This window comes from Mustela nigripes, chromosome 4 (genome assembly GCF_022355385.1).
Source record: "Mustela nigripes isolate SB6536 chromosome 4, MUSNIG.SB6536, whole genome shotgun sequence".
Classification (NCBI taxonomy): domain Eukaryota; kingdom Metazoa; phylum Chordata; class Mammalia; order Carnivora; family Mustelidae; genus Mustela; species Mustela nigripes.
The window spans coordinates 134382102-134392169 of NC_081560.1; the positions used below are offsets into that span (position 1 = coordinate 134382102).

The 10068-nt window shown below is 37.5% G+C and overlaps 1 protein-coding gene across 1 annotated transcript in view; it reads right to left on the bottom strand.

Annotated features, from left to right (window-relative positions):
• The window catches only part of CTNNA3 (catenin alpha 3), a 1804468-nt gene extending 1794637 nt beyond the window's left edge, over positions 1 to 9831 (bottom strand). The window contains exon 1 of the mRNA XM_059397521.1: positions 9733 to 9831. Within this exon, the coding sequence (XP_059253504.1) occupies positions 9733 to 9831 (99 nt within the window). The remainder of the gene's footprint in view (positions 1 to 9732) is intronic.
• Between the last annotated feature and the right edge of the window lie 237 nt (positions 9832 to 10068).

Below are 10068 nucleotides of genomic sequence, written 5' to 3' on the forward strand. Positions count from 1 at the left end.
TATGTCTCTAGGAATGCATCCATTTCTTCCAGATTGTCAAATTTGTTGGCGTAGAGTTACTCATAGTATGTTCTTATAATTGTTTGTATTTCTTTGGTGTTGGTTGTGATCTTTCCTCTTTCATTCATGATTTTATTTATTTGGGTCCTTTCTCTTTTCTTTTTGATAAGTCTGGCCAGAGGTTTACCAATCTTATTAATTCTTTCAAAGAACACAGCTCCTAGTTTTTGTTGATTTGTTCTACTGTTTTTTATTTTGTGTGTGTGTGTGTGTTGTTTTGTTTTTGTTTGTTTCTATTTCATTGATTTCTGCTCTGATCTTTATGATTTATCTTCTCCTGCTGGGTTTAGACTTTCTTTGTTGTTCTTTCTCCAGCTCCTTTAGGTGTGGGTTGTGTATTTGATACCTTTCTTGTATTGCTATATAGTTTCCTCTAAGGACTGCCCTTGCTGTGTCCCACAGATTTTGAACTGTTGTGTTTTCATTATCATTTGTTTCCATGAATTTTTTCAATCTTCTTTAATTTCCTGGTTGACCCATTCATTCTTTAGAAGGATGCTCTTTAGTCTCCATGTATTTGGGTTCTTTACAACTTTCCTCTTGTGATTGAGTTCTAGCTTCAGAGCATTGTGGTCTGAAAATATGCAGGGAATGATCCCAATCTTTTGATACCAGTTGAGACCTGATTTATGACCCAGGATGTGATCTATTCTGGAGAATATTCCATGTGCACTAGAGAAGAATGTGTATTCTGTTGCTTTGGGATGGAATGTTCTGAAAATATCTGTGATGTCCATGTGGTCCAGTCTGTCATTTAAGGCCTTTATTTCTTGTTGATCTTTTGCTTGGATGATCTTTCCATTTCCATGAGGGGAGTGTTAAAGTCCCCTACTATTATTGTATTATTGTCGATGTATTTCTTTGATTTTGTTATTAATTAGTTTATATAGTTGGTTGCTCCCATGTTAGGGCATAGATATTTAAAATTGTTAGATCTTCTTGTTGGACAGATCCTTTGAGTAAGATATAGTGTCCTTCCTCATCTCTTAATGTAGTCTTTGGCTTAAAATCTAATTGGTCTGATATAAGCATTGCCAGCCCAGCTTTCTTCTGATGTCCATTAGCATGGTAAATTGTTTTCCACCCCCTCACTTTAAATCTGGAGGTGTCTTTGGGTCTAAAATGAGTTTCTTGTAGGCAACATTGATGGATTTTGTTTTGTTTTGTTTTGTTTTCCATTCTGATACCTTGTGTCTTTCAACTGGGGCATTGAGCCCATTTACATTCAGGGTAACTATTGAGAGATATGAATTTAGTGCCATTGTAGTGCCTGTAAGGTGACTATTACTGTATATTGTATATTGTTTCTGTTCCTTTCTGATCTACTACTTTTAGGGTCTCTCTTTGCTTAGAGAACCTCTTTCAATATTTCCTGTAGAGCTGGTTTGGTGTTTACAAATTCTTTCAGTTTTTGTTTGTCCTGCAAGTGTTTTATCTCTCCTTCTATTTTCAATGATATCCTAGCTGGATATAGTATTCTTGGCTGCATGTTTTTCTTGTTTAGTGCTCTGAATAGATCATGCCAGTTCTTTCTGACCTGCCAGGTCTCTGTAGATAAGTCTGCTGCCAATCTCATATTTTTACCATTGTATGTTACAGACTTTTTTTTCCGGGCTGCTTTCAGGATTTTCTCTTTGTCGCTAAGACTATTAGATGACAGGGTGTGGCCCTATTCTTATTGATTTTGAGGGGGGTTCTCTGCATCTCCAGGATTTTGATGCTTGTTCCCTTTGCCATATTAAGGAAACTCTCTACAATAATTCTCTCCAATATACCTTCTGCTCCCCTCTCTCTTTCTTCTTCTTCTGGAATCCCAATTATTCTAATGTTGTGTTGTCTTATGGTGTCACTTATCTCTTGAATTCTCCCCTCGTGGTCCAATTGCTATTTGTCCCTCTTTTGCTCAGCTTCTTTATTCTGTGTCATTTGGTCTTCTATATCACTAATTCTTTCTTCTGCCTCATTTTCCTAGCAGTAGCGCCTCCATTTTTTATTGCACCTCATTAATAGCTTTTTTTATTTCAACTTGGTTAGATTTTAGTTCTTTTATTTCTCCAGAAAGGGCTTTTATCTCTCTGGAGAGGGTTTCTCTAATATCTTCCATGCCTTTTTCGAGCCAGGCTAGAACCTTGAGAATCGTCATTCTGAACTCTATATCTGACATATTACCAATGTCTGTATTGATTAGGTCCCTAAGCCTTCAGTATTGCCTCTTGTTCTTCTTTTTTTTGGTGAGTTTTTCTGGCTTGTCATTTTGTCCGGATAAGAGTATATGAAGGAGCAAATAAAATGTTGAAAGGGTGGCAAAACCCCAGGAAAATGTGCTTTAACCAAATCAGAAAAGACCCCAAATCATTGGGGCGAGAAAGGGGATAAAAAGAAGTTCAGAAAAAAAAAAAATTTTAAGAAAACAAATAAAGAAAAATATAAAAAAGAAAAACAATATATATATATATATATATACGTATATATATATATATATATTAGACTGGTGACTAGAACAGGGTCACCTACTTAATTTGGGGAGTATTTTGGTCTCTTAGAAGAAACTACCTCCCAAAATTTTAAAGAATGAAAAACATATATAAGGGTAAACACAATGAAGGGATGGAATATGCCTATAAAGATGAAAAACAATTTTTTTTAATTTCTAAAAAAAGAGTTGATAAAGTAAGTTGGTTGGGAGAATAAAAAAAAAGAAAGTGGAGAGAATTTGCTTGGGCTGGAGACTAGAACAAGCCCAGAGCTAGATTTAGGATATATTTTGATCTATTAGAAGAAGTCGTACCCCAAATATTTTAGAAGAAAAAACCCTATGTCTATACAAAAAATAAAGTTAGATACAATGAAGGATAAAATATGACTATAATAATGAAGGTTCAAAAAGATGATTATTTTTTATGAAAGGTATTGTTAAGATAAACTAAAAGCATTAAAAGAGGAAAGGGTAAAAGTTAAAAAAATTTTAGAAGAAAAAAAATAAAATTAAATTAATTAACTGCAAGACTAAAGAATCATGGGGAGAAAGCCATGAATTCCATGCTTTTCTCCTTGGAATTCCACTGTTCTCCTTGGTAAGTGCACTTGGTCTTGGCTGGATTTCTTGTCAATCTTCTGAGGGAGGGGCCTGTTGTCGTATTCTCAAGTGTCTTTGTGCGAGGCAGAATTGCACCACCCTTACCAGGGGCCAGGCTAAGTAATCTGCTCAGGTTCACTTTCAGGAGCTTTTGTTCCCTGAATGCTTTCTGTAGAGTTCCGGAGGACAGGAATGAAAATAGTGTCATCCCAATCTCCAGCCTGGAGGAGCCGATAGCTCAGGGCCCTACTCCTCAGTGCACCCTCAGAAAAAAAATGCTCAATCGCTCCCATCTCCCTGGCCTCCAGCCACGCTCCAAGCTCACCCAACCTGTGACCAAACATCTCTGTCTTTGGCACACAGCTCCGCCTGGAGTCTCCGAACCCTGCAGATCCTTGTGCTCTTCCAGGGGGTGTCTCCCCAGATCTTGCGGGGACTCTACTCACAGAGCAGTGGCCTGTGCCACAGATTATGGTTCAAGATAACCCTGAGTTGAGAGCTCACTCCTCGGGTTTGTCTCTGTAGCCGGCTTTCCCGCTCTAATACCTGAGAGCTTTGCAATACTCAGACATCCCTGATGCTTCCATGACCCTGCAGGACCTGGGGCCACAATGACCCCATGTGGGCTTCATCCCGGTTTAGCCTCTGGAGTGATGTCCCTCAGTAGAGCAGACTTTTAAAAGTCCTGATTTTGTGCTCGGTTGTTCTGCCACTTGCCGGGATCCAATTCCTCCCACTGCGATCTATCTTCCCTTCACTTTGGATTCACTTCTCCACTGGTCCTACCTTAGAGAAAGTGGTTGATTTTCTGTTTCTAGAATTGTTGCTCTTCTTCTCTTCAGTCCCCTGTTGGATTTGTAGGTGTTTGCAATGGTTTGATAAGCTATCTAGCTGATCTTCTGCTACCTGGTGTCATCTCAGCCTGCTACTTCTCCACATCTTGACTCCTCCCCCTAGAATATAATATTTCTGATAGAGGGATTGCCACCCCAGATTTCTTCTGATGTCCATTAACATGATAAATGGTTTTCCACCCCCTCACTTTAAATCTGGAGGTGTCTTTGGGTCTAAAATGAGTCTTTTGTAGATAGCATATCAATGGGTCTTGGGGTTTTTCAATCCAATTTGATACCCTATGTCTTCTGACTGGAACATTAGTCCATTTACATTCAGGGTAATTATTGAAAGATATGAATTTTGTGCTTTTGTATTACCTGTAAAGTCACTGTTTCTGTATATTGTTCTGTTCCTTTCTGGTCTTTGTTACCTTTGGACTCTCTTTTTACTTAAAGCATCCCCTTTTATATATCTTGCAGGGCTAGTTTAGTGATCACAAATTCTTTCAGTTTCTGTTTGTCACGGAAGCTCTTCATACCTCCTTCCATTCTTTTTTTTTTATTATTTTTTATTTCTTTTCAGCATAACAGTATTCATTGTTTTTGCAACACATCCAGTGCTCCATGCAATACGTGCCCTCTCTAATACCCACCACCTAGTTCCCCCAACCTCCCACCCCCTCCCCCTTCAAACCCCTCAGATGGTTTTTCAGAGTCCATAGTCTCTCATGATTCACCTCCCCTTCCAACTTCCCTCAACTGCCTTCTACTCTCCATCTCCCCTTGTCCTCCATGCTATTTGTTATGCTCCACAAATAAATGAAACCATATGATAATTGACTTTCTCTGCTTGACTCATTTCACTCAGCATAATCTCTTCCAGTCCCGTCCATGTTGCTACAAAAGTTGGGTATTCATCCTTTCTGATGGAGGCATAATACTCCATAGTGTATATGGACTACATCTTCCTTATCCATTTGTCCATTGAAGGGCATCTTGGTTTTTTCCACAGTTTGGCAACTGTGCCATTGCTGCTATAAACATTGGGGTACAGATGGCCCTTCTTTTCACTACATCTGTATCTTTGGGGTCAAAACCCAGTATTGCAGGGTCATAGGGAAGTTTTATTTTTAATTTCTTGAGGAATCTCCACACTGTTTTCCAAAGTGGCTGCACCAACTTGCATTCCCATCAACAGTGTAAGAGGGTTTCCCTTTCTCCACATCCTCTCCAACACATGTTTTTTCCTGTCTTGCTAATTTGGGCCATTCTAACTGATATAAGGTGGTATCTCAATGTGGTTTTAATTTTAATCTCCCTGATGGCTAGTGATGATGAACATTTTTCATGTGTCTGCCTTGCTGGATAAAGTATTCTTGGCTGCATATTTTTCCCATTTAGCACATTTAATATATCATGCCAGTACTTTCTGACCTGTCAAGTCTCTGTGGTCAGGTCTGCTGCTAGCCTTATGTTTCTACCTTGTAGGTTAAAGACCTCTTGTCCCTGAGCTGTTTTCAGGATTTTTTCTTTATTTCTGAAATTTGCAAGCTTCACAATTATATGTCTAGATGTTGGCCTATTTTTATTGATTTTAAGAAGAGTTCCTTGTACCTCCTGGACTTGAATGCCTGTTTCCTTCCCCAGATTAGGGAAGTTCTCAGCTATAAATTGTTTTGTTAATCCTTCTGCCCCTTTCTCTCTTTTTTACCTCTTCCTCTGGGACCCCAAGTATTCTAATATTGTTTCGCTTTATGGTATTGCTGATCTCTTGAATCCTCCCTTCATGATCCATTAGTTGTTTATCGTTCTTTTCCTCAGCGTCCTTATTTTCCATCATTTTATCTTCTATATCACTGACTCTAAGCTCTGCTTCATTTATCCTAACAGTTAGAGCCTTTATTATTACATCTCAGAAATAGCATTTTTTATTTCAACCAGATTTTAGTTGTTTTATTTCTCCATGAAGGGATTCTCTACTGACCTCTATGCTTTTTTCAAGCCCAGCTATTATCTTTACAATCATTTAAAGATAAAGTTTTGAATTCTAGTTCCAACATCTTACTTATATCCCTATTTATTAGATCCCTAGCTGTGATTTCTGCCTTTTGTTCTCTTTTGGGGGGGTGAGTTCTTCCATCTTGTCGTTATATCCAGAAAAGAATTGATGAAAGTGATGGAAAATACAAACATAACAATGACACCAGAAAAATATATATTATACAAATCAGAAAAGAACAGAAACAAAAAAGAAAAAAAACAGAATAAAATCAAACAAGTAGAACAGAACAGAACAATTAACTGCATCTCTATCCTGTTTGTTAGAAGAAACTAGATCCCAATATAGGCAAGAAAGAAAACCTTATATAAATATACAAAAATGTAGCTGAATGCAATGAAATGTATATATATATAAACTGTAAGTGTAAAATGAAAATTTAAAAAGACTTAAAAAAATTGGTAAGAAAATAGTTGAAAAGAATAATAAAATATAAAACTGAAGGGACTAAAGAATAATAACTATACCAGAAAATTATACACTACACTAATCAGAAGAGAACAGAAACCAAACAGAAAAGAAAAGGGGAAAAATAAAAATGAAATGGGAATAAAATCAGATAAGAAGTTGAACCAAACAGAACAGTAAACTAGATTCTGGGTGTATTTTGGTCTCTGTGTTAGAAGAAACTAGAACAGGTCTCCCAAAATAGGTCAGAAAGAAAAACTTATATATATACAAAAGTAAAGTTGAATAAAATGAAGGGAAGCCAAAAATGAAATATATATATACATATATAAACCATAGTGAAAATTTAAAAAGACTTAAAAAATAATTGATAAAATAAGAAAACAGCTGAAAAGGATAATAAATATAAAACTGAAGGACTAAAGAATAATAAGAAAAAACCCACAAATGCTATATACTTCTTTCCCCAGGAGCCAGAGTTTTCAGTTCTGTACCGTTAGTAAACTTGGTATTTGCCAGAAGTTCCTGCTGGTCTTTGGGGGAGAGGCCTTTTAACTGAATCTTAGGTATCTTTGCCCCAGTGGAACTACAACTCCCTTGAGGGGCCAGGCTCAATGTAAGTGGGCTCCAGAGCTGTTAGGGGTGGTTGAAAATAACCGTCTGTCCCCCCATCTCTAGCCCAGGAGCTGAAAGTTCGTGTCCCCCACTCTTCAGTGCACCCTCACAGAAAAGTGGTCACTTACACTTGTCTCCTCAGTTTCCATCCACACTCTATGTTTGCCCAGCCTGTAACCGAGCATTTTTATCTCAGGCACTCCACCCTAATTCGAATCTCCAAACTTTATGGACTCCGTGGCACTCATGCTCCCCAGTTAGTTCCAGGATAGGGTGGGGGATCTCTCTGCGGTTCTGTCTCTTGCTGCACCCTTGCTCAGAGAGCATTAGACCAACTAGGCAGTGGTTCTCAGTTTATGGCAACACCAAGCAGTAAGCCAGAGCCTGGTATCACTGTTTGCAACTGGCTTCCCCACTCCAATGCCTGGGAACTCTGCTACACTCAGGCACCCTCATTCCATCTGTGAGCCTGGGGTTCCTGAGACCAAGCTGTCCCGCCTGGGATTCCGCCTGCTTCACCTCCTAAGCACCGTTCAGGTAAACTTCTAAAAGTTCCAATTTTGTGCTCTGCTGCTTATAACACTTTCTGGTAAACAGCTTACAGAGGCTTCCTCTCCTAAAGGTTTATCTTCCAATGTATTGCCTCGGATTCAAGTCTCCTCACCTCCTATCTTGCAAAAAGTGGTTGCTTTTCTATTTGTAGAATTGTAGCATTCTTTTCTAAGATATCTTGTTGATTTTGTAGGTTTACAGAATAATTTGATAACTATCTAACTGGTTTCCAGGAACCACACAAAACTAGGATCCCCTACTCCTCCACCATCTTGGAGGATCTCCTGATTAGCAAGTCTTAAGTGAGCAACTCTAATGTTCTACTGTTACAGAACAAATAAGAAGTCATATAAGTGTACTAGCTTTTATGAGCTGTCACCAAAATGAAGGCCATTTTCCTATTCACAACTGGTAACTGCATAGGAACAAAATCTTAAATGACTTGTGAGAATTTATTTAAAAATTTCACCAGAAAACTTGGTGATACATTAAAAAAGTGCTCAACATCACTCAGCATCAGAGAAATACAAATCAAAACCACAGTGGAATATCACTTCACACTGGTCAGAACGGCTAAAATCAAAAACACAAAAAACAAGTGTTGGCAAGAATGTAGATAAAAAGAATCATGCACTGTTGGTAGGAATGTAAACTGGTGCAGCCACTGGAAAACAGTATGGAAGTTCCTCAAAAAATTAAAAATAGGACTACCATATGATCCAATAATTCCACTACTAAATATTTACCAAAAAATACAAAAACAGTAATTAAATATATATATACACTCCCATATTTATTGAAACATTATCTGCATTATCCAAGTTGTGGAAATGGCCCAAGTGTCCATCATCAGATGTATGAATAAAGAAGAGGTGGTATACATATATGATGTAATATTACTCGGCCATTAAAAAAGAATGAAGTCCTGCCATTTGCAACAACATGGATGGCCTTAGAGGGTTTAACACTAAGTAAAACATGTCAGTCAGAGAAAGACGAGTACCATATGATTTCACTTAAATGTGGAACTTAAGAAACAGAACAAATGAATGAACAAACACACACACACAAAAAAAGACATAAATGCAGAGTATAAACTGGTGGTTGCCAAAGGGAACATGGGAGGGATGGGTGAAACAGATAAAGGGAACTAAGAGTACACTTATCTTGAGCACTGAGAAATACACAGAATTGTTGAATCCATGTATACCTAAAACTAATATAACACTGTATGTTAATTATACTTAAATTTAAAAAAAGAAAAGAAAAGGGATAATTTGTTGTAGGAGGCACAATTTGTGATAAGCCTAAGGGAAGTTCCCTCATAAATTTTGGGGTAAGGACAAAAATTTTAAATCTACAGTATAGTATAAGTTTTTTCATGCTCTGCTTTAAGAACTCCAATAAATAAAATCTGGACTTATACAATAAGCCTACGAATCATGATGTATATTGTGAAAGAATTACTGACTTTATCATACAATTTCTTAAATAGCTTCTTTTCTCACACATTTTGTTATTTTAAAAATAGTTTCCTATTTGACAAATGAGCCCCATGTGCCTTGGGACAAGTCACAGAAATTCTCTAGGCTCAATCCCCTCATCTATATAATAAGGGTGGTTTTAACCATGCTGCCTGCCTCAGTTTTCATGACTATAAAATAAGAGATTTTATATAAAGTTACTTTGAAAGCTATATGTACATATTTTTATGGCTGTTGCTTTTACTTTTTTAAGATTTTATTTATTTGAGAGAGAGTGTGTGCACATAAGAAGGGATAGGGAGAGAGACAAGAAGACTCCATGCTGAGCTCACACCCCCACAGGATTCAATCTCACAACCCCATGATCACTACCTAAGCCAAAATCAAGAATGGGACACTGAACTGACTGAGCCACCCAGGCACCCCACAGCTATTGCTTTCAAAAGAGAATAGGAAGGACTTTCCAAAATGCATTACTATTACTAAATATATATTTTTTGTATTTTAACGGTATTTTTTAAAAGCAATTTTAGATGCCATATTCCCTCTACAAATATCAAATCTTTCCTTGGTTCATGATCTACTTTTCCCATTTTTTAGTTCTTCTGAAGTTACATATTGTTATTTCCATGGTCTTCATACCTGGATTATGAGTGGCTCCAGTAGCTTCTCTACAGTAAATGTTTGGACCTGCAGATCCTGAGGATCAATATTCAGTGTGACTGGTGTTTCAGCTGACATGCTGCCTGTGCACAAAAATGAAAAGATATTTATTAGTAAAGAAAAATACCTTCTAAAGGGAAGCACTAATGAAAATCATAGAGTGCATGAGATCTGTATGCAGCACCTCCTCCTGATATTGGCTGTAGCCCTCAGAACATCAGGGTGACAAATCAACTAACAGAGAAATAAACAATTCCTTCCCTATCTGTTCTCTGGTCATACAGTCTGGACTTAAATCCTCTAACAAATTAATCT